The sequence below is a fragment of the Giraffa tippelskirchi genome, chromosome 7 (genome assembly GCF_054371585.1).
Source record: "Giraffa tippelskirchi isolate mGirTip1 chromosome 7, T2T-mGirTip1v1.2.pri, whole genome shotgun sequence".
Classification (NCBI taxonomy): Eukaryota; Metazoa; Chordata; class Mammalia; order Artiodactyla; family Giraffidae; genus Giraffa; species Giraffa tippelskirchi.
In genome coordinates, this window is record NC_137281.1 from 5,197,950 (window position 1) to 5,225,610 (window position 27,661).

Sequence of the window (27,661 nt, forward strand, 5' to 3'; positions counted from 1 at the left end):
TTGCCCACTTTACAGGGATGGCGACCGAATAAGAAGCCCCCCTCCCGCAAGAGCCTGTTTTCCAGGGGGTGGAATTTGGAACAGAAGATCACGGGTGTCACATGGCTGACCCAGGTCACCTCTGCCAACACGGGTTTAGAAGAGAGGTCACTCTGAGGGGAACGCCTGCGGGGCAGAAGGACCGGCCTGAGGAGACGCGAGGACAGCGGGGCTGGGACGGAGGCGGGGGTCTCAGGACGGGGAGAGGACGCGGCCTCTCCGGGAGAGTGGTGGCCGGAGCTGACCTCAGGGGCCGAGAGGGCGAGGCTGGGGGCGGTGGTGCGAGTAAATCCACATCAGGGGAGGGGATTTTATGCGGTGCAGGAGCGGCAGAGGGGTCAGTGAGGTCAGCGAAGGGTTTTAAGCTGGAAAGGGGTGCGAAAGGCAGCGTCTAAGTGGACCGAAGGCAAGAACCGGCTCCAGAGCGACTTGAAACCGAAAGGTAAGTACCTACGGAGACGTCTGAATTTGCTGGGGGTGGTGGGGCGGGCGCGGGGACTCACGGTCTGCAGCGACCCTGAGACCCCGGGTACAGAAGAAAGGAAACTGCGAGGCTCAGATCTGACTAAAAGACAGAAACTCACGCTGCGCAGCGACACCTTCTCTCTCGGCGCTCAGCTTCCGGGTGTGTGAGAAACTGCGCGCACGAGGAGTGAAAAGACTGAGCGGCCTGGGGGGCGGGGCCTAGGCGGGGCGAGGCCGTTAGGGGGCGGGTCGTGGAGAGAATCGGGCCAGAGTGGGGACCGCGGGCGCGGTGGGCGGGGCCTGCGTGGGGACCACGGGTGGGGAGGCGGGGCCTCAGGGCACGGTGGGCGGGGCCAGCGTCGGGTAATCGATAGGCCGAAGAAGGGAATTTTGGACGGTCTGTGTCTGGCTTTTCCCCAGGTAAACAAGGGACCTAGTGGGAGTCTTAAATCAGTGATAATGGGGAAGAGTGGGTCTTGACAGCAAGCCGTTTCCTGGAACTTGAAGTCTTTAATCTTTGCTATTTTCCACAATCAGAGGGTCTGAAGTAAGCTTCAACTCTGTCACCATAAACTCTAACAAGCAAAAGTCAAAAATGATAAATACACATGCTATAGTTGAAAATGGAACGTTAGGAATATTAACTAATAATAAGACAATAACAAAGGCCCGAGAACCTTGGCATATATACCTTTGAATGATGCTGAAGGGTCCTGCGTGTCCCTTTGTGGCTGTGTTGTGTATGGTCTTGTCACACCCTAGAGACATCGGTACGTGTTGAAGGAATGTTGCTCTAAATCACCAAGTCAAGTCAGAGGTCTGTGTTGCTGTTAAATTGAACAAGAACCCAGAGGTTACATTGATGCCAAAATCTTGGCTCTTGGTGCACTAAGGCCAAACTGAAACGTGCAAACAGAGTTACGGAGGAGAAAGAAAGAGTAGCTTTATAACTTTGCCAGGCAAAGTGGGGATACAGTGGCCTAGCACCTCAAGAACTGTGCCTGGTGAGCAGGGAGCAGGGAGAGTTTATATAGTCAGGCGGGGGATATGTGATAAGGATCAACAGTAATAGTCTTGCGTCTTCTTTCTTCTTCAGAGTTTCAAAACGGGTAGAGTTGTTGACAAGATTAGGGTGTGAATAGTGAAAGTCGCTCAGTTGTGTCCAGCTGTTTGCACCCCATGGACTATGCAGTCCATGGAATTCTCCAGGCAAGAACACTGGAGTGGGTAGCCTTTCCCTTCTCCAGGGGATCTTCCCAACCCAGGGATCAAACCCAGGTCTCCCGCATTGCAGGTGGATCCTTTACCAGCTGAGCCACACGGGAAGCCCAAGGGTGTGAATATATTTATGTAAAACTGAATCACTGTGCTGTACACCTGAACCTAACAGAACACTGTAAATCAACTATATTTCAATAGTTAAAAACATGAAAAAAGAAAATTAAAAAATAACAATGAAAACAAACCTCTGAACCAAGAAATTCTGTCCACAAATGTAGTAGAGAAAAAAATGCAGAGCTGCATTTAGTTTTTTAAATTTAAGTATAGTTGATTTACAGTGTTAATCTTTGCTATAGTGATTCAGTTACACATACATGTGCATTTTTTTGTATTCTTTCCATTATGTTTTAACACAAGATATTGAATATAGCTCCCTGTGCTATACAGCAGGACCTTGCTCATCTATTTTATATTTAGTCAGACTATACTGTTTAAAAAGTAATTAATGCAGGCAACACTTAAGAGGGAGGGAATTATATCCTCCACCTCTTTGAGGATATAGTACATAAATGATTTATAATTATGCTGTTATTCTCTATGTGCTCCTCACACAGCTTCAGAAAACCTCAAGTTAACTTGGTGCCTAAAATGCTGTTAAGGAAATTAAAATGAAGGAAGTCTTGTTCAGGGTTCAGTCGCAGGAGAGCAGGATTCTGACCTGCTCCTGACCTGCTCAGATACTGCCTGGATTCCATACCTGCCTTCAAGCACAAATCCGTTGGCACTTTAGATAAGGTCTTGGAATTCTTGAGCCTCTGGGGGCCTAGCCAGCTTCCTACCCAGCCTCCATAGAGCTGCATTTTTGCACAGACTGATGATCCCATTTTGTGGCCTGGGATTATAAGCAGGAGCCCTCAAACTGAAATTTGAAGTCTCATCTGTGGGGTGGACACACTGCCTGGGACCCCTTTCCCAACTGGGACTCCAGATTGCTGTCATTCATAACTTCCCAGCACTGTTCAAGTCTGAATGTAGGTTTGGCCCAATTTGGAGATATATATGCTGTTACTTCTCTTGTTTCTAACTTCTTTTCTTCTAATGACTGCTGCTGCTGCTGCTAAGTCGCTTCAGTCGTGTCCGACTCTGTGCAACCCCATGGACTGCAGCCTACTAGGCTCCTCCGTCCATGGGATTCTCCAGGCAAGAGTACTGGAGTGGGGTGCCATTGCCTTCTCCATCTAATGACTGTATATTGAAATTAATTAAGTTGAATAATCTATTAACAATTGAAACTTTGTGTGTAATGAGTGGTTTTGTTGTTGCTGTTAACAAATCTTTTGAACCTAAAACAAATTGAGACAGTAGTATTGAAACATATACATTATCATGTGTAAAATTAGATAGCCAGTGGAAACTTGCTGTGTGACGCAGGGAGCTCAAATCTGGTCCTCTGTGACAAGCTAGAGGGGTGGGATGTGGTGGAAGGTTCAAGAGAAGGGGACACATGTATACTTACGGCTGATTCATGTTGATATATGGCAGAAACCAACACAATATTGTAAAGCAATTATCCTCCAAATAAAAATAAATTTAAAATAAAAAAAGAAAATGAAAGTAAAACTTTTGGCAAAACAGCTGTCCTTCTTAGTCTCTTTTGTGTCATCCCATTTCTCTTGCCATAACTTAGAAGGGGTCTGGAAGCTTGAAAGGGGTCTGAGTGAGAGGAAAGAACTAGAGTCTTTAATAGAACTGAACTTCTCAGGACAGCAGAGGATGCAGTGAGAGATGCGCTTTGCTGGAAGTCCCTCATGGCTCAGCCCTCAGGGTTTCCTGATCTTTCTCTGTAGGATCTTCAATGCTCCAGAGACAGAGACACAGACATGAAAAAGACTCTTCTTACACACCCCGACAGCCTTTTGGGAGATACTCACTAGACATGTTGTTGTTTTTGGTACTCAAGAACTGGGATGAATTGCTTAAAAACATTCTCAGCTCCCCTAGCGTGTACTGCCATTGCTGCTACAGATGAAATAATAATTGTGGTTCTGCAGGGAGGTGAGGTCACAGCATCACAAGGTTTTATTTCAGTGCCTGGCTGTCTCCCTCTCACATGTACTGGCTGTGGGGACCCTGGCACTGAGCCCACCCATCCTGGCAGCTAAAGGACTCTGGTGAGTATCTTCTGTTTTATTCTGAGCCCTCTCCCACCCATAAGGGCAGGAGTGTAGAAAGAATCTGGAGAGGTGCTCATTTCAGAAACAGGATTTTCCCAGGTAGAAAGCGGTCCAGTGTACAGAGTCCTTGGGATGCAGGAATAATTCCTGGAGTATGTGCTGAACTCATGGAGAGAGATGGATAGTTCCTGACTCTATATATCAATTCCTGATGCCTTTTAATGTAATCCACCCCGAGGAGGATGAGTGCTGTTTTACTCTAGTATATTTTTAAATATATATTTTTTATATTTATTTAGCCTGAGCTAGGTCTTAACTTGTGGCATGTGGGATCTAGTTCCCTGACTAGGGATCGAACCTGGACCCCCTGCATTAAGACTACAGAGTCTTACCCACTGGACCACCAGGAAAGTCCCCATGTAACTTTTTAGAACAAGGGTCCCCAACCTCTGGGATCTAATGCCTGATGATCTGATGTGGAGCTGATGTAATAATAATAACAGAAATAAAGTGCACAGTAAATAATGCACTTGAATCATTCTGAAACCATCTGCACCCCCTACCTTCTCCCCCAGGTCTGTGGAAACCATTGTCTTCCACGAAACCAGTCCCTGCTGCCAAAAAGGTTGAGGACCACCGCCCTGGAACAGAAGGTTCCTTTCTCAGTCCTGTGAGGGGTCACGGTGACTCGCCATTCACCTTGTGCGTGCAGGCATCTGTGGTGAAAACTTATGCGCAATAATGTTATATCATTTCCCTTAAAGATAACAACCAGTGCAGAACAGACTGGTCAGACAACTGGGGAGATAATGGGACTCACTTAAGGGGAGTTTAGTTTAAATATCACCTTCCTTATAAATGTTACTAGCTACACGGCCTGTGTCCTAGTTCACAAGACGCTAGTTTCCTACATACCAGATGTATGTCTTACTTAGCCTCTGAGAAAATTGATGATTAGATGACTTGAAACCATTGTCCAAATACCTAGTCTTTTAAGATCAATGTCTGTAGTTGTGTAACTCCAGATAGGGGAAGAAATAACCAAGAGGCATCATTTCTTGGTTTGTAACAGACTGGCGAGACAGAAGGTCCAGAAGCCTCTGGCTACTGTTGCAGGGTCTAGACTAGTGCTGGCACATTGAGTAGCCCACCAGCGAGATCCTCGGCGGACCCAGGAATGAGCATTCCCAGCTCCTAGCACCGGGGGACAAACTGGTCACAAATGCCTCCCAGGCCTTGAAATTAACACCGAAAGAGAAAGGACTGTAAAAATAGAGAATGTGGCCCACCAGCCAGTTCTACAAGAACCGCGTCATTAGTCACCATGGTCACTGACCTACAGCTGCCCTGAGAGGATGAGGCACTCTCTGTTCTGGGGAAACTGGCAGAACTGGCCTTCAGAGAGGGAGATATTTTCAGGAGAAATGTTTTCATCAACCTGGGTCCTTGCATCTTCCTATACTTAGAAAAGCACTGAAACCATCCCCTGGGATGTCTGCTCCTAGTGATCAGCAGCAACCCTCCAAGAGGCGTGCTTGATTGGGGATTTCACAGCCCCTTCCCACAAACCACATGTAAACTGACCTCCGCCCAGAACAGTTTTCAAAACTCTCAGTTTGGCTGGTAAAGTTGTCTTATTGGTTAATTCTTCTTTAACACTACAACATAAATATCTTCTTTTTTCCCTCTTAAGCTGAGCACATTATCTGTTTCAAATGGATGCAGTAATTTTATCTCCATGTGGGTTTAAAAAAAAACCCAAACAGAAACTCCCTGTGCTCTGATTATGGTGAAACTGTTATCTCTCTTGAAATTAGGCAAAGGCTGACAGTCGAGGGCTGCCTGGGAGATGCCGGGCTTAGGGCGCCCTGCAGCCAACAGCCACTGGTAGGCGTGGTGCACACCCCTTTTTCTGCTTTGTTCTTCCTGAGGCTGGCCAGGCAGGCAGACGCCCCATCCCTCCCCCTCCCCTTCTCTGCCCTCTCCTCCGCTCCAGTCCTCTCTTCCCAGGGCACAAGCTCCCCTCCCCTCCTAGCCTCTCCTCTCCCCTCTCAGACTCTTTTGTTTTCTGGGCGGAGATTTGCAGGGGATTTCAAAGCACCTTACTGGCGGGTAGGGCGCATAGTCTCTTGGTTAATGGGTGAACGGGCCCTACTGCCCCCCACTTTCCAGGAGTGCTAAGGATGAGGGAGCCTACTTCAGAGTCACATTTCCAGGGGAAGGGAGAGTCCCAGTTCAGTTCCTTGGTATCCTAGTTGGTTTGAGACTCACATACCTCAGTCCTCATGCCTTCAGGCTCCTCTCCTGGTTCCAAGGAGGCAGCCCCAGAGTCTTCCCCTCTGGGTTTTCTCAAGACCCACTTTAGCGTCTTGCCTGTGTCAGAAAGATAAACTCAGTCTCGTGTGGAATTTTTTCCCTTTGCTCTTAGAGCAAGTGGAAGGCATCAGCAAAGACTCATTATTATCCACCTTAGCAGTCTTTCTTGTGGATTTTTGTGCAGAAAATTGGAAAACCAATGAGAGATCACACTTAACCCGCCCCTCCACCCCCCAAAAAAGAAATTAGGCAAAGACTATTTCAGAAAAAACATTAACATTGTTTGTAGGTTTCAGAGCAAAATGATCTCGACAGATTGAAGCTTCAGATGTGTTCTCCTGATACTTCTCTGTTAAAAATAAATGTTTTTGGGGACTTCCCTGGTTGTCCAGTGGTTACGACTCTGTGCTTTCAAAGAAGGGGGCACAGGTTCTAGCTCTGGTCAGGGAACTAAGATAGAACATGCCACAGGGCCTGGGGGAAAAAAAAGAACTGTTTTAATGTCAATCCTAAATTCATACCAAATCTACAATTTAAATTTATTCACTGCAGTTGTTTCCATGCCTCTGCATGTTATTTGAAATACTTGTATATGAGTCTATTTCAATAATTATTACATTGTTCCTCATAGTTTCATTTAATCCTTTCATTATCAATCAATTATGCCCTATGTAATCAATAATAATTTAGTCTTTTACAGTGTTTTGTCTCGTATCTGTTTCAAAGCCTAGAGTTTAGCCCATCATATTACAGTGCAAAGATTTGGTGGTTACTCTCATTTTATGCTTGTTCTTGGAATAAGGACAAATGCATCTCTGTTACCATCATCATATAAAGCTGATAACCTTAGTAAAGAGTAAAACTGACAACGTTTCTTCATGTAGGATTGTGGTGAAGAGGCTTGTCTGCAGCTAAAAAAAAAAGGTTCCATTTCTCACTCGGTCACCTAGGGGGCTGTGAGTTTGGATGGTTCTTACAATCTGTACTTAGGGGCTCCTCCTCTGAAAAATAATAACAACATCTCAGAGGTGAAGAGTCGATGTTGTTACTTACAAATCAATACCACTTACGCAACCAGTTGTTAATGGAAACTATGAATGACTATTGCTGAATGAAGAACTGTTGTTTAGTTGCTAAATCCTGTCTAACTCTCTGTGAACCCATGGGCTGTAGGCCATGAGACTCCTCTGTCCACGGGATTTCCCAGGCAAGAATATTGGAGTGGGTTGCCATTTCCTATTCCAGGGTATCTTCCTGACTCAGGGATCGAAGCTGGGTCTCCTGCTTGGCAGGTGAATTCTTTACTACTGAGCCACCTGGGAAGCCCGAATGAAGAATAGTGAATTTCAATTGCCACGTCACCAAGTAACACAAAGCTCACATATTCCTGCAATGCCATCTTACTCTGAACATGAACCCTGGGATCTGGAAGGTGGCGGAGTGACCTCCAGGGATCTTGCAGTAGGGGTCATCTCCTTATCACAGACTGTAGTTGGAATCTTAGGGAATTTCTTGTTTCTTTATCAGAATGTCACCATTCACCTCAAGGGACACAGGTTAAAAAAAATTCTCCCTTGATATCACTCTCAGGCACCTGATCTTCGCCAACATCTTGGCCCTCCTGTCTAGAGGCCTTCCCCAGACGGCCGCAGCCTTTGGGTTGAGACATTTCCTTGGTGACCCTGGATGCAAACTCGTTTTCTATGTTCACAAAGTGGCTGTGGGGGTGTCTTTCAGCACCACCTGTCTCTTAAGTGTCTTACAGGCCATCATGATCAGCCCCAGGAACTCCACATGGACAAGTCTTAAAGGAAAAGCCCCCAAGTACGCCGGCTTCACTCTTTACCTATGATGGATTTTGCACTTGCTTGTAAATACATTTGTGTTCACGTATGTGTCTGGGAAATGGAGCAGCACGAACACCACAAAGCGAAAAGATGTGGGGTACTGCTCTATTACTCGTCTTGATACAATAACGTCCACACTACTGGCAGCTTTCTTAAGCCCTCCTAGCACTTTGTCTTTTGGACTCATGACCTTGGCCAGCGGATACATGGTTTTCACCCTGTATAGACACCACTGGCAAGTCCGCCACATTCCTAGGACCAACAGTTCAGCTGGATCCTCTCCTGAGACCAGAGCTGCCCAAAGAATCCTTGCCCTGGTGAGCACCTTTCTATCTTTCTACATGCTCTGCACCATTTTTGTGACTTATATGTTGGTTGTCAATCATCCCAGTTGGTGGCTGCTTAACATCTCCTCACTAACGCATTTGTGTTTCCCCACTGTTAGCCCCTTTCTTCTCATGAATCCAGACACCTGTGTATCCAGGCTCTGCTCTGCCTGCTGCAGAAGGAATAACCCAGTCCCTAATCGGGTCAGAAAGCTCTAAATTTTCCACTTGTATTCACAGTGTAAAATCCTTTATTCCTTCAGTTTTTGCTGTGTCCAGCCCCACAATGAGCTGTCACATCACAGAGTGGTGAGCAGCAGACTGTCTTCAGAAGTTAAAATCTATTGGTTGGTACAACCACTATGGAGAACAGTATGGAGGTTCCTTAAAAAAACTAAAAATAGAACTGCCATATGATCTAGCAATTCCACTCCTGGGCATGTATCTGGAGAAAACTGTAATCTGAAAAGATACACGTGTCCCCATGTTCACAGCAGCACGATTTATAATAGCCAGGATACAGGGCAACCTAAATGTCCAACAGAGGAATGGATAAAGAAGATGTGGTACAATGGAATACTACTCAGTCATGAAAAAGAACAAAATAATGCCATTACAGCAATATGGAGGGACCTAGAGATTATCATACAAAGTGAAGTTAAGTCAGAGAAAGGCAAATATCATATATCAATTATATGTAGATTCTTTAAAAAATGATACAAATGAACTTATTTACAGAACAGAAAGAGACTCACAGACGTCAAAAAAACTTACGGTTACCAAGGGGAAATGTGGCAGAAAGGATAAATTAACAGTTTGGGATTAACATATACACACTGCTGCTGCTGCTAAGTCACTTTAGTCGTGTCCGACTGTGTGAGACCCCATAGACGGCAGCCCACCAGGCTCTGCCGTCCCTGGGATTCTCCAGGCAAGAACACTGGAGTGGGTTGCCATTTCCTTCTCCAATGCATGAAAGTGAAAAGTGAAAGTGAAGTCGCTTAGTCGTGTCCGACTCTTCGCAACACCATGGACTGCAGCCTACCAAGCTCCTCCGTCCATGGGATTTTCCAGGCAAGAGTACTGGAGTGGGTTGCCAATGCCTTCTCTGATATACACACTACTATATATGAAATAGATAATCAATAAGGATCTACTGTATAGCATAGGGAACTCAATGTTCTGTAATAAGCTCTATGGGAAAAGAATCTGAAGAAGAATGGACATATGTATATATATAACTGAGTTACTTTGCTGTACACCTGAAACTAACACATTGTAAATCAACTATACTCCAATATACAAAATTAAGCAAAAAAAAAAAAATGAGTCTAAGTAACATACACAAAAAATAAAATATATTGAAGACATTGAACCAGTTATTTACTAATTAAAATGTCATTAATTTCATTTTCATGAGCTGTTTCAATGTAATACTTCAGAGACAAGGAATCTGTTGTAAGAAGTGTGGCCTGTGATTATTTGAACATAATATAAAGTTTCTCTGAGTATGTATATTTCAATCTAATAGAAATTTCCCTACAGTTCAAGAGGCAGTGAAATGTGAGAAGAGTTTATGGAAAGAAAAAGCCTTCAGTTTTGATTCACACACCTAGAATGGATCTGGATGGCGGAATAAGGTGTCAGACGCTGCACTGAAGGGCAGGTTTTTCCCTGGGTCAGGAAGATCCCCTGGAGAAGGAAACGGTAACCCACTCCAGTATTTTTGCCTGGGAAATCCAACAGACAGAGGAGCCTGAAGGGCCACAATCCATTGGGTTGCAAAGAGTCGGACATGACTGAGCACACGTAGACAATATTTTACTGTTGACCACACTGGGTTTCCTTTGTGTGCCAATGGACACTTGGTTGTGTCCACCTCTTGGCTACAGTAAATAAGGTTGCTATGAACATGCTTGTACAAATTTCTTTCAGAGTCTTCTTTTAGTTCTTTGGGGTATATATCCAGTAACAGAATTTTTGGATCATATGTTAATTTTGTGTTTAATTTTTTGAGGAACTGCCATGAGATTTCCATATTAGTTGTACCATTTCACATTCCAACCAGCAGTGGTTAAGGTTTAGTTTTACTACATCCTTGCTAACACTTGTAATTAATATTTTCTGGTTTTTGTTTTTTAGATAATAGTCATCCGAATAGATATGAGGTGGTATCTCATTGTAGAATATTTTTAAGATGGAAATTAACAAGCAAAAATACCCACTGGAGAGACTTCCCTGGTGGTCCAGTGGGTAAGACTCTGTGCTCCCAACGCAGGGGCCCAGGTTCAACCCCTGCTCAGGGAGCTAGATCCCACATGCCACAACTAAAAATCCCACAACAAAGACTGAAGACACTGTGTGCCACAATTAAGAGGTGGTGCAGCCAAATAAATATTAAAAAGAATAAAAACATCAATTGGATGTTGGGATATTTCGAGACTGAAATATTTTGTTAAATGGCATCTCAGTAAGTTTGAGGGGAGACAGGAGTCAGGTTGAATTCCCACGTCCTCTACTGGGCTTCCCTGGTGGCTCAGTGGTAAAGAACGCACCCACCAATGCAGGAGTTGAGGGTTCAATCCCTGGGTTGGGAAGATCCCCCGGAGAAGGAAATGGCAGCCCGCTCCAGTATTCTTGCCTGGGAAATCCCATGGACAGAGGAGCCTGGTGGGGTACAATCCACGGGGTTGCAAAAAGAGTCAGACACTGCTTAGTTACTAAACAACTGTGATCACTGAGCTCCTACTTTGAGCCAGGCAGTGTTCCAAATGCTTAACGGCTACCATTTCATGTGAACCTCCAAACAACCCGGCATTGTTCCTGTCTTCTACTGAGGAAATATATCTATGGTGGAATCTTTACTATTTCTAGAATAGCAGAGGAGCAGGGTGGGGGCTCAGATTGTAAAGAGATCTGCCTGCAAAGCATGAGACCAGGGTTCGATCCCTGGGTCCGGAAGATCCCCTGAAGAAGGGAATCCCAACCCTCTCCAGTATTCTTGCCTGTAGAATCCCATGTACAGAGGAACCTGGCGAGCTACAGTCCATGGGGCTACAAAGAGTCAGACATGAGCAAATGACATACACAAACAGGGTGGGGGTGTATGGCCTTTTCATTTATGTGGATTTTTCTGTAGGCAAAGATCCAAGGGAACAAAGCAGAAGAATAAAAAAGTGGGAGAAATGCACAATTCCTCAATCATACACAAAGATTATAATATACCCTTATTTGTGATCGCTAGATTTGAAGATTCAAAAAATTTAAAGGAGTTTCAACAATGAACAATATATTCAACCTTGTGTAACATATATATGCAATAAATATGTACATATAATATGTATGTGTGTATATATATATATATATATATATATATGGATTTCCTGGAGGTTCAGTGGTTGAGACTCCTCACTTCCTCTGCAGAGCACGGGTTCAATCCATGGTTGGGGAACTAAGATCCCAGATGCCACACAGTGAGGCAAAAAGCAATTAAAAAAAAAAAAAATGGTACCTGGTTTACTTTGAAGTGGCGAAGCATGTAAGCAGTCCCCAGAACTTGGAAACAGCAAGGAAACAAATTTCTCCCGGTTGTGTTAAGATACTCATTTTAGACTTCTGACCTGAACTGGAAGACAATTTGTTTTAATCCACTTGGTTTGTGGTAATTTCTTACAGCCTGATAAAATGTGTATTTTAAGACAAGAAAAAATTTAAACATTAAATTCTGTTTGGGTCTCCTCCTTCCCTCCCTAATGTGCAGTGTGTACCTGTGTTACACATGAACCAGTTCCTCAGGGATGGCCGTGCCTGCCCAACCAACAGAAAAGGTCTCATCTTTTCCCTTTCTTTTGGAGCTAGCAATGTAACTTCTTAAAAGAATGGTGTCTTTTCCCAATTCTACAGGAGGTCCTAGTGACCTGCTGTTCACTTTGCATGTACTTACCTGGACCATGTATCCTTGGTGAACTTCATGTAAAATATCAGTAGGTCTGAGCTTCCCTGGTGGTCCAGAGATTAAGAATCCACCTGCCAATGCAAAGGACACGGGTTCAAACCCTGGTCCGGGAAGATCCCACATACCACAGGGTAACTAAGCCACAACCACTGGGGCCCGTGTGCCCTAGAGCCTGTGCTCCACAACAAGAGAGGCCACCACAATGAGAAGCCTGCCACTAGAGAAAAGCCTTTGTGCAGCAATGAAAGTCCAGTGCAGTCAAAAATAAAATGTTGAAACAATTTTTAAAAATATGTCATTTTGATGTACAATCCTTTGTCTCAAACATGTTTGTGACTGTACCTTGAACTCTTTAACAGCTGGAACAGTTGTCAGAGCTTTTTGAGAACCTACTTCCTGGATTATAATCTGCAGTCTGGCTCACATAGATTCCCTTTTCTTCTTGATAACTGAATTTTTGTCGGCAAGCCTTGTTCTAGGAAACTACTGAAATGATTACAGATACACAAGTCCAAAGAATCTATAAAAATCTCTAGAATAAGTGAGATTAGTAAATTCTGAGGATACAAGATCAACATTCAAAAATCTACTGTATTTCTATATAGTAGCAATTAACACAGGGAGACAAATTAAAAATAACATGTCCAATTATTCAAAAAGTAAAAGTAGAAATGTGGTAAACAAAGCGTTGACAGGATTTTGATGCTGATATTTATATAATACTGGTGAAAGAAACCAAAGAACAGACAAATAAAGACATACAACAGCCATTTATTGGAAGGCATAACACAGAAACGATGTCAAATGGTTGCAAACTGATAGACATTTTCTATCAAGATATTTTGTAGAAACAAACAGGATTTTTCTAACACTTACATGGAAAGAACTAGAATAGCAAAAACACCTAAAGAAGAATCAATTGTTTAGAGTCACTCTCATTCAAGATTTCTAACATGGTAAAAAGTAATCAAGACTGTGATGTCTGTGGAGTAAGACATACGGGTCAAAGAAACGAAACAGAAAACCCGGAACAGCCCCCACACAAGTGCTTCCAACTGAGTCTGATAAGGTACCAAGGAAACCAGATGGACAAAGAATTTGAAAAATGATACCCTAGCAACTGATTTCCCATACTAGCGAAAAAAAATGAAAGAACCTCCACCAAAACTTCACACTTGTACAAATATTAGTTTAAAATTGGTCATAGATTTAAACATGAAATGTAAAACCGTCGTATTTTACACTGTAAGAGATTCAGAAAAGAAACCATAGGGTAATATCCTCAGGACCTATCTAAGTTTGAACATATTTTAATTATTCTGCAGTCTGCAATACTTCAGATTAAATTTGAGACTTAAGTCATTCCTCACGTGAATGCTCTGAGGCAGACTGTTACGAAAAGTCATGAAGAAATTTAAAATATTCATTATGTTTGTAAGGTTTCTTTCCATTAATGAATTCTTTGGTGAATTCTGAGGGGATGCTGTTGCTGAAAGGCCTTTCCATACTCAGTAAGTCTGTCTGGTTTCTCCCTAGTTTAAATACTCTCAGGACATCAAAGACATGAATGCTTAATAAGAAACCTTCCCATATTCATTCCACTTGTAAGGCTGCTCTCCAGCAGCAATGTCATGATGTTCTTTAGTTTTGATTTTTATACACACATTACATTCTTGTGGCTTCATCAAAGGTGTATGATTCTGGATGTCTAGTGAGCTATGAATCTGTATAAGTCCTCTGTCCTATATGTTACATTGATAGAATTTCTCTTTCGTATGGACTCTCTGGTGTCAATTTATGCTAGAACTTACAATAAGCACTGTGTCACTCATTACATTGGTCAGGTTACTCCCTAGCGTGAATTCTCCGATGACTCACGAGGCTTGAGTTTTGAGTGAAGACCTTGCCACACTCGTCACATTTGTAAGGTTTCTCTCCAGTATGGATTTTCTTATGTCTATTGAAGTTTGAGCAGTGAATAAAGGATTTGCCACACTGATCACATTTGTAGGGTTTCTCTCCAGTATGGATTCTGCGATGACTGGGAAGGCTTGAACTCTGACTGAAGACCTTGCCACATTCATTACATTTGTAAGGTTTCTCTCTAGTGTGGGTTACCTGATGATAAGTCAGACTCGAATACACACCAAATGCTTTGCCACACTCGTTACACTGGTAGGGTTTCTCCCCAGTGTGAATTCTCCGGTGACTCACAAGGCTGGAGTTCTGCGTGAAGACCTTGCCACACTCGTCACACTTGTAAGGCTTCTCTCCAGTGTGCATGACCTGGTGTCTGGTGAGATGCGAGCTCTGGTTGAAGGCTTTGCCACATTGATCACATCTGTAGGGTTTCTCTCCGGTATGGATTCTGCGGTGATTGGTAAGGCTTGAGCTCTGACTGAAGACCTTGTCGCATTCATTACATTTGTAGGGTTTCTCTCTCGTATGGACAACCTGGTGATAGATAAGACTTGAAAGCACGCTGAAGGCTTTGTCGCACTCGCTGCACTGGTAAGGCCTCTCTCCGGTGTGGATTCTGCGGTGGCGTACAAGGTGCGAACTATAACTGAAGCCCTTGCCACACTCTTCACACTTGTGATGTTTCCCTCTCGTGTGGATTCTTTGATGTCGAGTGAGATGTGAGCCCTGATGAAAGGCTTTGCCACACACGTTACACGTGTGAGGCCTCACCCCTCCACGGATCACCTGATGGTTGGGGCGCTGGGAGCCGTCATGAACTGCTTTGTCATACTCGTCACGTTTGTAAGGGTTTTCCTGAACGTGTGCTTTCTGGTCTTGTATGAGTAATGGAGAATGCCAGAAACTGATCCCGTATCCATTAGAAATGTTGATTTGGACAGTAGGAACAATTCTTGGAAGTACTGTCAAGGAGGCTCCTGTGTTGTCAGCCTTCTCAACCTGATGATACACATAAAACTGCCCTTCAGCTGGGAAGATGGGCAGTCCAGTCAGGTATGACGGAAAGCTTAGTGCCAGCCTGCTTTCAATTGGCTTCTTTCCTTCGTCTCTTCGACAAATCAGATTTTTTGGATGAGTGGCAGGCACTCCCTTCTGATGACTTTTGTCACTTTCCCGCGGGTACACATTTTTCTGGATTTTCTGGCAGCCATGGTCCTTGGTGTCATGGCTTTTGTGTCTTTCCGACAACACTGTCTGCAGGATCCCTCCTGTGTGACCGCTCTGTTTTGGTGCTGATCCCTTCAACACACGTTTAGGAGAGCTATCTGCAAGACAAAGAGAATCGCATATCTTCTGTTAATTATAGTTGGGAAAGAAATATTTTATATGGAAGAACATAGTATTATACTGAAAGGACTACATGCTTTGCACAGATAAGAAATGGTGCAACCATGGTCTTTCCTTTTTGGGAACACACCAGGAATAAGGTCCCTTGATAAAGAAAGGGTATATACAAGAGGTGTACACAAATATTGTTTGATTCTACTTATATGAGTAAAACAGTCAAAGTTACAGGGTCCCTGGTAAGATGCCAGGGACAGGGCTTGGTGGGGGGGGCGGGCAGGAGGTATGGGGAAGGGAAATGGGGACTTAATGTCTAATGGGGACAGTTTCACTTTAGGAAAGTGAAAAATTCAGGAGATGGATGATGGTGAGAGTTACACAATGATGTGAATGTACTTGCTGCCACTGAACTGCACAGCTGTGTGCATGCACGCTAAGTCACTTCAGTCGTGTCTAACTCCTTGTGACCCTATGGACTATAACCCACCAGGCTCCTCTGTCTATGGGATTCTCCATGCAAGAATACTGTGCGTGTTGCCATGCCCTCCTCCAGGGGATCTTCCCAACCCAGGGATCAAAGCTCTCTTACTTCTCCTGCATTGGCAGCCTGGTTCTTGACCACTAGTGCCACCTGGGAAGCTTGAACTGCACGTTAAGACAGTATGGTTTATGTTCTGTGACTTCAACCACAATTTAAAAAAGTGAAAAAAAAAAAAAAGGGTGATTACATGTAATTCAAATTAATTTTAAGGAAGCCTATTTTAAACAACCAATGGCTGAAAATCTCAGCGTGCAAACTTACATTAGTCCTGACAGGGGTATTTTTGCATCATGACCTAAACCCACATATTATTTCACAGAAAACACGGCTGCTTCATATTTGAAGAAAGAACAATATTACACAGTAACAATCTTACTCCTCTCCAGGCAAGAACACCGGAGTGGGTAACCATTCCCTTCTCCAGGGGATCTTCCCCACTCAGGGACTGAACTCAGGTCTCCTGCATTGCAAGCAGACTCTTTACCATCTGAGCCACCAGGGAAGCCCATATTATATATGTTTACTATATATTTAATGTGTAGTAATAAATGCTAACGCATAGTACTCTAATGGTAAATAAGCCACAACAAATTTAATTAGTGAGTAATATAAGTAAATGGCACTTTAGAATTGGAAAACCATATCTGCCCTGTGGAAATGAAGAAGAATTTAATAAAATGTTATAGAAATAAAATAATTCTCTGAATGCCACTTATAAAACCATATTCACTTAGAATGGCTATTCTGCCACACTAACAAGTGGTGAAATACATCCTGAAAAATCATTATCTGTAGGTCATAGTGAAGATTAGTAAACAGTGATAAACCATAACGGAAAAGAACGTGAAAAAGAATGTATATAGCCGTATAACTGAATCACTCTGCTGAACAGCAGAAATTAACACAACGTTGTAAATCAAGTACACTTAAATTAATAGAGAGAATTAAAAAAAAAAAAGAAGACTGGAGGGTAGGGAGTAAAGGGCATGTGGGCAGTGTTTGTACCTGCCAATTTGTGGGAAGATAAATGTACTTGGGTACATAAAACACTGACCTGGGAAGAAAAGAGAAACTGACTTAGCAAGTGGTATGATACTGTCCTTTCTTAACTGTAGGACATGGGGCCAAAAGGAAGAGATTTAAAAGATAGGGAGTGTGATGAAGAGGGAAGAAACCAGGCCAAGAAACACAGACTAGAATAACTGCTGCCAGGGCCTGGGGGTGACAGAAATGGGGAGGGGTTGATAAGAGGGCTCACAATTTCCATCACAAGATGAACAAGCTCTGAGGATTTCACATATAGCACGGCGACGACAGTGGATGATATTAATACTGTAAAACTGAAACGTGCTGAGAAAGCAGAACTTACGTGTTCTCACCAAAACAAAAAATGAAAGTAACATGTGAGGTAATTTCCGTGTTAAGTAACTTCATGGAAACCCATTCACAATGTACATGGATAGCAAGTCACTGTGTCGTGCAGTTTAAATACACCATAACTTAATTTGACAACTATACCCATAAAGCTAAAAAACCACTACATGGGACTTCCCTGCTGGTCCAGTGGTTGATTCTGAGCTCCCAATGCCGGGGGCCTGGGTTCGATTCCTGGCTGGGGAACTAAGTTCCTGCATGCCACACAACACAGCTTCCCCCGCCACAATCCAAAAATTCATCAACTGGCTGCCTGATTTTGAGTGCACAGGGCAGACACCTAGCTCTCTTCCAAGAATTTCTGAATCAACAGCTCAGGGGTAGAAAAGAGGGAACTGGATATTTTCTATTTGTTGTAAGATTTGATGCATATTTGAGCTCTGGAATCACCCTCGACCATGAAATGGTAAGATCATATGAAGAGAGGGCAAGTTCAAAGTCCTGCTGCATTAGGAAGCTTTTCATGTCCGAGTCAACAGGGCTCTGAGCTCAGTCAGGCAATGCAGGCGCCCCCAAAAGGCACAGGAGGGAAAATGCAGAGCCACCCAAGGGCAGACCCCAACTTCTGGAGGGAAGTGATCCTCACCCACAGAGAGCAGGTTCCTGAGGGTCTCCACCATCACTTCTCTGTACAAGGCCCTCTGAGCAGGGCCCAGGCATTCCCACTCCTCGGGAGTGAATTCGATGGCCACATCTTTGAATGTCAACCGTCCCTGAAACGAAAACACATTTCACCAACGGGCCCACCAGGAGAGTCTTATTTTCACACAAAATGAGAAAAGGAGAGAGGTGTAAGGACTGATTTTGACTAAAGTGAGTGTGGTTACAGATTCACTGAAGGCACTTTTGAGCAAGTTATGTGTCTCTGATTTTGGTTTATTATACTCTTCCACAAGAGGTTATAACAGCCTCTAAATCAGTATGTATTTCCCATTTTTGTGGGCAATACACGAAACACACACACACAATCGACACAGGATTGTCTGTATAGAAGTGTGAGACAGTATGTCGCACACACCAGATAATATTCAATGCTAAGAGGAATTAGAGCAGCAGTGAGACCTTCGGAGATGACAGTTGTCTATAGTGACTTTAAAGAAACTGTGACGACAGCAACAGGGATTTGAACACTCCTCAGGTGCTACGCATTCCTCTAAATGCTCTGCATGTAGTAACTCGTATAATAACATAACAGCAAATTTAAAAAGATCTGAAAAGAATTTAAAAACGATGGGTATTTGTGTATGTATAACTGACTCAATTTTCTGCACACCTGAAACTAACACAACATTGTATGTCAACTATCCTCCAATAAAATTAAAATATCAAAACAAATAGATAAGCAAGTAAATAAATACATAAATGAAAAACGAAATAGAAACAGACTCACAGACACAGAAAACGAGCTTACGGTCACCAAAGGGAAAACGCGGCGTGGGCAGGGGTTGGGGGTGGAACTGGGGCTTTATATACACACTACTGTGTATTCAATAGATAAACAAGGACCTACTGCATAGCACAAGCAACTCTGACGAATACTCTGAAATAAGCGAAATGGGAAAAGAATAGACACATGTGTATGTATAACTGAATCACTTTGCTGTATACCTGAAGCTAACATAACACTGCTATTCAACTATACTCCAATATAAAATAATTAAAAACAAATTTTTTAAAATAAAAAGCTCTAGTCCCATACATCTGAAGGCAGTGACAATTGTGTCACAGACATTCTAAGAAATCTGCCTCAGGTCAAACAGCTAAAGATGGTAGAGCAAGTATATAAATCCAGGTGTTTAGGCTCAAGAATTAAATGTAAAAAACTTAAGTCATATGAAATCACCAAAGGTACATTGACAGAGGGCTTCTTAAGAAAACTTGAAACAAGTTCAAGGCTAACACGCTAGAATTGCATAAAATGTCATCATGCACACATGCAGAAGTACATTAATTACTCTTATTTAACTCATGAATGTCAGTGTGTGGAAAAATTTTAAGATAATGAAAAATATATAAGATAGAATTTCATAACAACTTAATACCATATAACTTATATATAGACATAATGATATGTATTTTATAAAAACCACAGGCTTGCACACCTGTGCACTCATGCACACATGTATACACACTTAAATTTGCTGAAATAAAAGGAATTGTCTCTCTATGACCACAATGGGGCTTTTTCAAGTTTCTTCATCACTGAGTCATGAGGATCTAAGTGGAGACGGCAGACCCTGAGGGAAGGCCTGGGGTGAGTGTGCGTGTACAGGAGTCAGACAGGACACTCCCGAGTCAGACAGGACACTCCCGAGTCAGACACGATTAGTGAGTCCAGAGAAGGGAAGGACCGGCGGTGAATCAACTGAGAATACGACTTTAGCTGAGAAAGAGCCATTACCCGTTCTTTCCTCTTCCTCCTCTTCTGGGTTTTTTCCTCGGGCATCATGAGACTTTGGAAGTCAGTCTAGAAAGTGGAAAACATGCTGTTTAATGCTCAGAGCCAACACAGCCCCTTCCTGTGCCCCAACCACACACACAGGGAAGCCCCCACCATGGGGAACAGACAGTCCCCTGTGGCCACTGTCTCACGAGGGACTCAGGACACTCAACTCCTGCACAGAGTCCAACATGGGACTTTCCCACACTGCCCCTCGGATCTCACTCCCCTCCTGGTGAGGCCTCGTGCACACAGCAGCAGGGGCACCTCCGCTGATCCCATGATCCCCTTCAGGTCACAGAGCAGGCCCTGGTCCAGCCCCACTCAGAGCAGAGCACCCTCCCCTCCCCCAGGGCCCGATCTCAGTCTCAGAAGTGGAGGCTAAGAGACCTGGTGCTCAATGCAGGATCCAGATCGGAATCGTCTGTGGCCTGTGCACATTCCTGGCTTCCCAGGTGGCACGAGTGGTAAAGAACCTGCCTGTCAATGCAGGAGACTTAAGAGACGCGGGTTTGACCCCTGGGTCGGGAAGATCTCCTGGAGAAGGAAATGGCAACCCACTCCAGTATTCTTGCCTGGAAAACCCCATGGACAGAGGAGTCTGGTGGGTTACACTGCATGGGGTCTCAAAGAGTCAGACACGACTGAGGTGCCTTAGCATGCACGCAGGCCAACATTCCTGCGGCTAGGCCCCACGCAACTGTCTGAGGACAGTCTCTGATGGGAAAAGGGGCACAAAACCTGTCTATGCGAAATGCCTCACAGACCTAATATGAAGGCCGGGCTGCGCACCACTCAGAGGCACAGGCAGCACGGCCCCACGTTCTGTCTCTCTCTGACCCGTGGTGAACCGCTGTCACCAGGAACCAGCCACGGAAGGGGAGGGAGCAGAACAACACACGCCCACCAGGCCTGTCAGAGCAGAGGTGGGGGTGAGGGCGAGGCTGGCACGGGCGCGGGGAGCTCCGAGATGGCTGCACTCAGAAGGTGACCTCAGAACAAAGACCTGGGGGAGGAAGCCATCTGCATCTGCTGGGCCAGAGAGTTCTAGTGGAGGACATTCCCTTAAGGGCTCTGAGCCGGTAGCAAACTTGGGGCTGGAAGGGGAAAGAGGGCTGTGCGTCTGGAGCAGGGGAAGCGGAGGGGGAGACAGGAGAGGAGGCCAGAGAGGCAAGGGGGGGGGAAGCCCAAGAGGAAGGACAGAACATTCTTCTCCCATCACTTAAGAGAATTTTGAAAACTATGTGTTTCTTCTTTCACTTTAAGTAAACATCTCATCTTTCCTTTACCTTATATAGTAAAACATTTACAAATTATGGAGTATGTATTTCAAAGCATGCTGAGATAGTCACCTAAGCCCTGGAAAGTACAGGGTTGCCCTTAAGCAACCTTAAGGAGGGCGGCAGGGGGAACAGGACTGGAGGCGGTCAAGACCAGTTCTGGGCAAGTTAAGCTGAGATGCCTGTTGGTCGTCCCAGCAGAGATGTTGAGGAGACAGCCGGACGCAGGACTGACAGTTTAAGGCAGAAGTCTGGATGGAGAGGATAAACTGGGAGACAAGTAGGTGGGGTTGAAAGCCGTCTGATGAGATGATGAGGAAAGGCAGTGGGTGTAGACAGAGAAGAGGTTCACGGACTAAGCCTTGGGGTGCTCCCATATTCAGAGACCAGGGAGTTCAGGGAGCGCCTCATCAGAGGAAACGAAGCAGCCACCAGGGAGGGGAGAAGAAAATAAAACACACAGGCAGGTGGGTTTGCAGAGGTTAGTGAGGCAGCCTCAAACCAAGGTCTCGAGGAAGAGGGAGTGACGGCCGGTGGCACACGGCTGACGGGAGAAGCAAACGTGCCCGGGAAGTTAATACTGGACTTAGAAACGAGGTGCTGCTGGGAAGGCAAACGGTGAAGCCACTATGGAAAACAGTAGGAAGGTTCCTCAAAAAACCAAAAACAGAGCTACCATATGACCCAGCAATCCCACCCTGGAGCATATATTCAGGTAAATCTACAAGACATGGAAGCAGCCTAAATGTCCATTGACAGAGGAATGAATAAAGAAGATGGGGTACTTAGGAATATTACTCAGGCATAAAAAAGAACGAAACAATACCATTTGCAGTAACAAGGATGGACCTAGAGATGATCATACTACGTGAAATAAGTCACAAAGAGAAAGCACGAGCAACTATATTCAACATCCTATGTTAAACCATAATGGAAAAGAATATGAAAAGAATGTATAAATGTGAAAGTGAAAGTGTCAGTCGCTCAGCTGTGTCCAACTCTTTGCCACCTCATGGGCTGTAGCCTGCCAGGCTCCTCCTCTGCTCATGTAATTCTCGAGGCAAGAATACTGGAGTGGATAGCCATTCCCTTCTCCAGGGGATCTTCCTGACCCAGGCATCAAACTCGTGACTTCTGCATCACAGGCAGATTCTTTACCATCTGAGCTTCCGGGAAGCCTCTGCTTCAGATGGTTAAGAACCCTCCTGCGATGCAGAAGATGCCACAGGTTCGATCCCTGGGTGGGGAAGATCCCCTGGAGGATGGCATGCAACCCACTCCAGTATCCTGAGTAGGTTGAATCATTTTGCTGTACAGCAGACATTAACACAACATTGTAACTATACTTCAATAAATTAATTTTTTAAACAAAGAGGTCATCGGTGACTCTGAAAAAGAAAGTATCAGTGCGGGTGGGGAGCATGGGACCAGCAGACAGTAATCCCCACGACCCTGGCAGCGAGGCAGCCAGGCTGTGTCTTTCCAACGAGAGTCCCACCTAGCGATGATCCCAGGAAGGGAAGTGAGCCAGACACAGAGAGAAACACTGCATGATACAGCTTATAAGTGCTATCGTAAGACAGACAGACACAGATGAGCTTATTTACAAAACCGAAATAGACCCGCACAGAAAACAAACTTTTAGTTACCAAAGGGGAAAGGAAGGGGTAGGAATAATTTAGGAGTTTGGGATTACAATGTTCACACTGCTATACATAAAACACAACCAACAAGGAACCACTGTATACAGGAAACGCTACTCAATATTTCGTAATAACCTATAAGGGAAAAGAATCTAAAAAAGAATATATATATGTATCTGAGTCACTGACCTGTACACTTGAAATTGGGACATCCCTGGTGGCTCAGAGGTCAAGAACCCCCCTGCCAATGAAGGAGACCTGTAGAATACATGGGTTCGACCCCTGGGTGGGGAAGGTCGCTTGCAGGAGGAAATGGCAACCCACTCCAGTATTCTTGCCTGAAAAATCCCATGGACAGAGGAGCCTGGCAGGCAGTCCATGAGGTTGCAAACAGTTGGACACGACTGAGAGACCAGACAGCAACAACACTTGACGTTAACACAACAACGTAAATCAATTATAGTTCCAAAAAAAAAAGAGTCCCCAGGAGGAGACGTTCTGCTGCAGGTGTTCTGCTGTGGCGTCCCTGCCCTTTGATTCTTCAGAGATCTTTCCCTACGTCATGGCTCTCTTCTGGCGTTTTGCCTCCAGGCCCACTCCCAGCAAGTTCTCCCTAGTGAAAACCATCTGCCGGTTGAGCTGTCTGAAAGGCCCCACTGATCCACTTCTAGAATCAGATGCTCTTACAAACTCCCATGGGGTCCCCACACACTCCCCAGATACTCCGTGATGAACCTCCTGCCTGTGACGAAATCCCACAAACCCCAGCAATTCATGAATTCACAATGGGCCCAGTGCAGGCCTTGGTTCCAACATTGCAGGATGTCTTTTCGCTCGGCCTAATTCCACTTCCTTCATTCCTCAAGTGTGACTGTGAGTGTCCCAACTAAACCCACACCTGCAAATCTCAATCTCTGCATCTGTGTCCCAGGGAACTTGAGCTAATTTAGTAGCACCCCAAGACGCAGCCCTGTAACTACCCATTAACCCATCTGCAGGTGTTCTAGGCAGACCTTAGACTGCCTTTCCAATGGTTCTACACTTGATCCAGGACCCCAATATAAGGAATTCCTTGGCAGTTCAGTGTGAGGACTCAGCGCTTTCACTGCGGGGTGTGTGGGTTCGATCCCTGCAGTGAACTTTTGCAGGGAACTGAGATCCTGCAAATGGGACAGTGCGGCCACAAACAAACAGCACCATGTAGGGACAGTCATTGCATGCCCTCCTCCTGATCTCCCTGACCTTCTACCCCACACTAGGAAAAGGGAAGAGGGTGACCCATAACCAGCTGAGTCAGATCACTGCCTCCTGGCTGAATAGGGACTGCCAGTGGAACTTATCTTCTGATACAAATAATTACAAAAATGTACAAGCCCTTTAGAAAGTTTTGCAAATGTCATGTTCATGTGCCTAATTTAACCAGATCTTGAATGCATTCTATGAGAAGTGAAGTGAAAGTTGCTCAGTCGTGTCTAACTCTTTGTGACCCCAAGGACTATAGTCCATGGAATTCTCCAGGCCAGAATACTGGAGTGGGTAGCCTTCCCCTTCTCCAGGGGAGCTTCCCAACCCAGAGATTGAACCCAGGTCTCCTGCCTTGCGGGTGGATTCTTTACTAGCTGAGCCACGAGAAAGCCACACCCAAATACCTCACCCCCTCATCATCCCTATCTAGTCAACTCACCACTCACCTATCTGGCTCCATCGCTCTGCACAGCTCCCAGTCTCCCTCTCATCGTTTCTACTGGCTTTCCCGTGTTTTCCTCCCCAGTCTGCTGGTTTTCCCCTTCGCCAAACGATCCCTCCGATCCCTCCTCTCAGCCTCGTTCTGCTCCGCTCTGGGGGCCTGTTTCCCATCCTGTTGTTCTTCCCCCCCCCCCCCCCCCCCCGTCTCCCTGATTGTGTCACATCTCCGCGGATTTCTGCCTCTTTCTTCCCCCACCTTTGCTCTCCACCGTGTTCCCTCTTTTCCTGTTACACCCACCTCGTCCCCACCGTCTGCCCCCCTCCCCAGCTCGCTCTGCTTTCTCCCTGCTTTTTCCTCTTTCTGGCCCACTTGTCTCCCGTGGTCCCTTCCTTCTGCACCAGCTCACAGTCGCTCTGTCTGCCCAGTCTCTTACCCGCTTCCCCCACTCTAGGTAAAGTGCTCCTCCTGCGGATCAGGGGCCTCCTCTCCCTGTTTTGCTTCCCTTCATCTCTCTGGAGAATCCCCCCACCCCAACCTTACTCTAAATAGTCTGGATCTTCTTTGCTCCCCCCTGCTACTTTCTCAGCTTATTCTTTCACTCTGTAAAACAGAACACAGAAAATCTCGAAAGTGTGGAGTCTGGAGGTTTTCAGGGAAAGGCCTCAGGCACCAGCACTGGAATTCAATTACAGGGACTTTCCCTGGTGGTCCAGTGGTTAAGAATCCCCCTTGCAATGCAAAGGATGACGAGGGTTCGACCCCTGGTGTGGGAACTAACATTCCACATGCCTCGGAGCAAGGAAGCCCACCAGTCACAGCGAAGATTCCTGGTGCTTCAACTAACACCCGATGCAGCCAAATAAATATTTCAAAACAGAAAAAGATATTGAGCACTTGTGGGGGGGGGGGTTAAAAAAAAGAATTAGAAATGCCAAGAAGACAATTACAAACCCCAACAGGAATTATCCTCCCCGCCCAGGAGCCCAGCCAATGGGAAACACCTTGCCATTCCAAACTCTCCACTTCCCTCCAAGGGACTTTTGTTCAGAACAACTACTCCCAACTTTCTGTTTTTCTCTATAAAGCAATTCCTCATCGAGGCTTGTTGGTCTTGTCTGTGGTTTTCTGCTACTGTTTGCCTGTCGTGAATTGCAACTCCTTAATAAACCCATTCTGCTGGTAAAATAACTCGTTATTTTATTTTTTTAGGACGATAACCATTTCTTAGGACTTCACTGGTGGCTCAGAGGGTAAAGCATTTGCCTGCAATGTGGGAGACCTGGGTTCAATCCCTGGGTCAGGAAAATCCTCTGGAGAGGGAAATAGCAACCCACTCCAGTATTGGTGCCTAGAAAATCCCATGGCCACAGGAGCCTGGTAGGCTACAGTCCATGGGGGTGCAAAGAGTGGGACACGACTGAGTGACTAAACTTCATCTATCCTTCACTGTGCTATCTGTGGATGGTTCCCCTTCAGTCTTTTCCTCATTTCCCTATTTCTCTCAGTGGGTCAGTCCCTCAGAGGGTCAGTCCCAGGCATGGGATGTGTGGATGAAGAATGTCGCCAGCCTTATCTAAACAAAGGATGTTGCAACAGCCACTGCAGCCACCCCAACTGTGCACTCGGAGGGAATTCAGGGTGGAGAAAAGCCATAGATACTATGATAAGGTGCATACCAAAGGAATGACTTCAATGTACCCAAAAGCTAACATTTTCCTATGCACAGAAAAGTACTAAACTTATTAACTTGAGATGTCTGGTTTCCTTAAATTAATCTCTTGATGTTCCAATTACCTGTTTTTTGTTTTTGTTGTTCCCAAACTCCTATATACTCTGGTTCCTCCCTCACTTCTTGAGCGATGTGGGAGGCTGTCTTACAGGCTTAAGTCCTCAGTTTTGTCTGCCAAATAAAACACAATTCTCATCTTCTACGTGGCGCATTCCCCTCCCCCGCCCTCCCAGTGGATACATCGGATTAGACTGTTTTTAGCCCTGACTCTTTTGCGACCCCCTGGACTGGAGGCCGCCAGGCTCCTCTGTCCATGGGATTTCCCAGGCAAGAACACTGGAGTGGGTTGCCATTTCCTTCTCCAGAGGATCTTCGGGACCCAGGGATCCACCCACGTCTCCTGTTTGGCAGGCGTGTGTGTGTGTGGGGGGGGGGTGGGGTGTGTGTGTGGGGTGTGTGTGTGTGGGGGGGGGTGTGGTGTGGGGGGGTGTGTGTGTGGGGTGTGTGTGTGTGTGTGTGTCACTGAGCCATTAGAGAAGCCCTGGAATTAGATACCTATTAATTTCACATTAATAGAACACATTATTCAGTGGGGTAGAATTTCGGACTGGAAAATCCTGGGTGTCTCAACACAGGCTCTTTTTAGCCTCTTTCCCCAACGCAAGGTGAGGAGAGGCGGTGACTTACACGGGGAAGCCTGGGGATGGGTACGACTCTGCTGAGGAGTGTGCGAAGTGAAGGGACGTGAGTGTGTCTCGGGAAAGCAGCGGACTCTCCAGAGCCCCAGCGTCACAAAGAGGACGCGCCCTCTCCTGCACCGGGGCAGCTGGCGCTGTCCTCCAGCGGCCGAGAGGGCGAGGCTGAGCGGGCGCGCGGCGCCAGGGCGGCAGCTCGCGGATTTCAAAAAGACGCAGAAGCGGCACCCCACCCCTCCCCCCTCTCTCCAGGCGACGTCCGTGTTTACTTCGGGTGGAGGATGAGTGCGCGAACGTTAAGATTCGTCCTGACCCTCAGACCCAGGTACGGAGGACGCCGTACCGCAAAGCGCAGGTTTAAACAAGAAAGATGAAACTCACGCTCCCGTAGGGCGACCTTCGCTCCGCGATAACCGCTTCCGGGTCTGCAGGAACCTGCGCAGGGGAACGAAGGGAAGAGGCGGGGCAACGGGGGCGGGGCCTGGGCTGGGCGGGAACGTAGAGGCGTGGAAAGAGGCATAATTGGACGAGGCCAAGCAGGGGCGGGGCCAGGGCTTCCGCTCTCAGTGCCTCTGCGTTGTCAGGGCTTGGAAAGGCTTGACTGT

The 27,661-nt window shown here is 45.6% G+C and overlaps 2 protein-coding genes, 1 long non-coding RNA gene and 1 other non-coding gene across 12 annotated transcripts in view; 2 read left to right on the plus strand and 2 right to left on the minus strand.

Annotated features, from left to right (window-relative positions):
* Positions 1-12,013, minus strand: part of LOC145515124 (uncharacterized) — a 33,276-nt gene extending 21,263 nt beyond the window's left edge. The window contains exons 1-3 of the mRNA XM_081514790.1: positions 11,900-12,013; positions 6,175-6,689; positions 1,196-1,331 (exon numbers count right to left, since the gene is read on the minus strand). The gene's annotated coding sequence lies outside the window, so the exon portion shown is untranslated. The remainder of the gene's footprint in view (positions 1-1,195; positions 1,332-6,174; positions 6,690-11,899) is intronic.
* On the minus strand, positions 1,000-27,483 carry LOC145515121 (uncharacterized). 9 transcript variants are annotated; one of them, XR_014060705.1, is made up of 10 exons: positions 27,438-27,483; positions 26,427-26,532; positions 19,984-20,049; positions 18,169-18,295; positions 14,155-15,588; positions 12,332-12,414; positions 11,900-12,013; positions 6,175-6,689; positions 1,196-1,331; positions 1,000-1,079 (listed from the first exon to the last, which is right to left on the minus strand). XR_014060705.1 is itself a non-coding variant. In XM_081514785.1 (5 exons), exons 3-5 carry the CDS (start codon positions 20,029-20,031, stop codon positions 14,189-14,191), a joined length of 1,575 nt encoding a protein of 524 aa, XP_081370911.1. In that variant the 5' UTR covers positions 20,032-20,049; positions 26,427-26,532; positions 27,438-27,483; the 3' UTR covers positions 13,095-14,188. The 9 variants fall into 9 exon arrangements, 4 of the variants coding, with proteins under 4 accessions (XP_081370911.1, XP_081370912.1, XP_081370913.1 ...); XR_014060703.1 differs by lacking the exon at positions 26,427-26,532 and having other exon boundaries at positions 6,175-6,272; XR_014060702.1 differs by lacking the exon at positions 26,427-26,532.
* Positions 10,624-10,695, plus strand: TRNAG-CCC (transfer RNA glycine (anticodon CCC)). The gene has a single exon. It is a non-coding gene; the product is annotated as a tRNA-Gly (tRNA).
* LOC145515200 (uncharacterized) overlaps positions 27,216-27,661 on the plus strand; it is a 141,634-nt gene continuing 141,188 nt past the window's right edge. Inside the window, exon 1 of the long non-coding RNA XR_014060746.1 lies at positions 27,216-27,381. This is a non-coding gene — a long non-coding RNA (uncharacterized LOC145515200). The remainder of the gene's footprint in view (positions 27,382-27,661) is intronic.

What these genes read in the sequence shown, in the direction of transcription:
- LOC145515121 (XM_081514784.1), bottom strand. Translation starts at nt 20,031, where the DNA reads ATGATGCCCGAGGAAAAAACCCAGAAGAGGAGGAAGAGGAAAGAACGG. An exon ending in GGAGGAAGAGGAAAGAACGG is followed by an intron (nt 18,296 to 19,983) that starts GTAATGGCTCTT and finishes TTTTCGTTTCAG; the next exon opens with GGACGGTTGACATTCAAAGA. An exon ending in CAGGAACCTGCTCTCTGTGG is followed by an intron (nt 15,589 to 18,168) that starts GTGAGGATCACT and finishes TTTGTCTTGCAG; the next exon opens with ATAGCTCTCCTAAACGTGTG.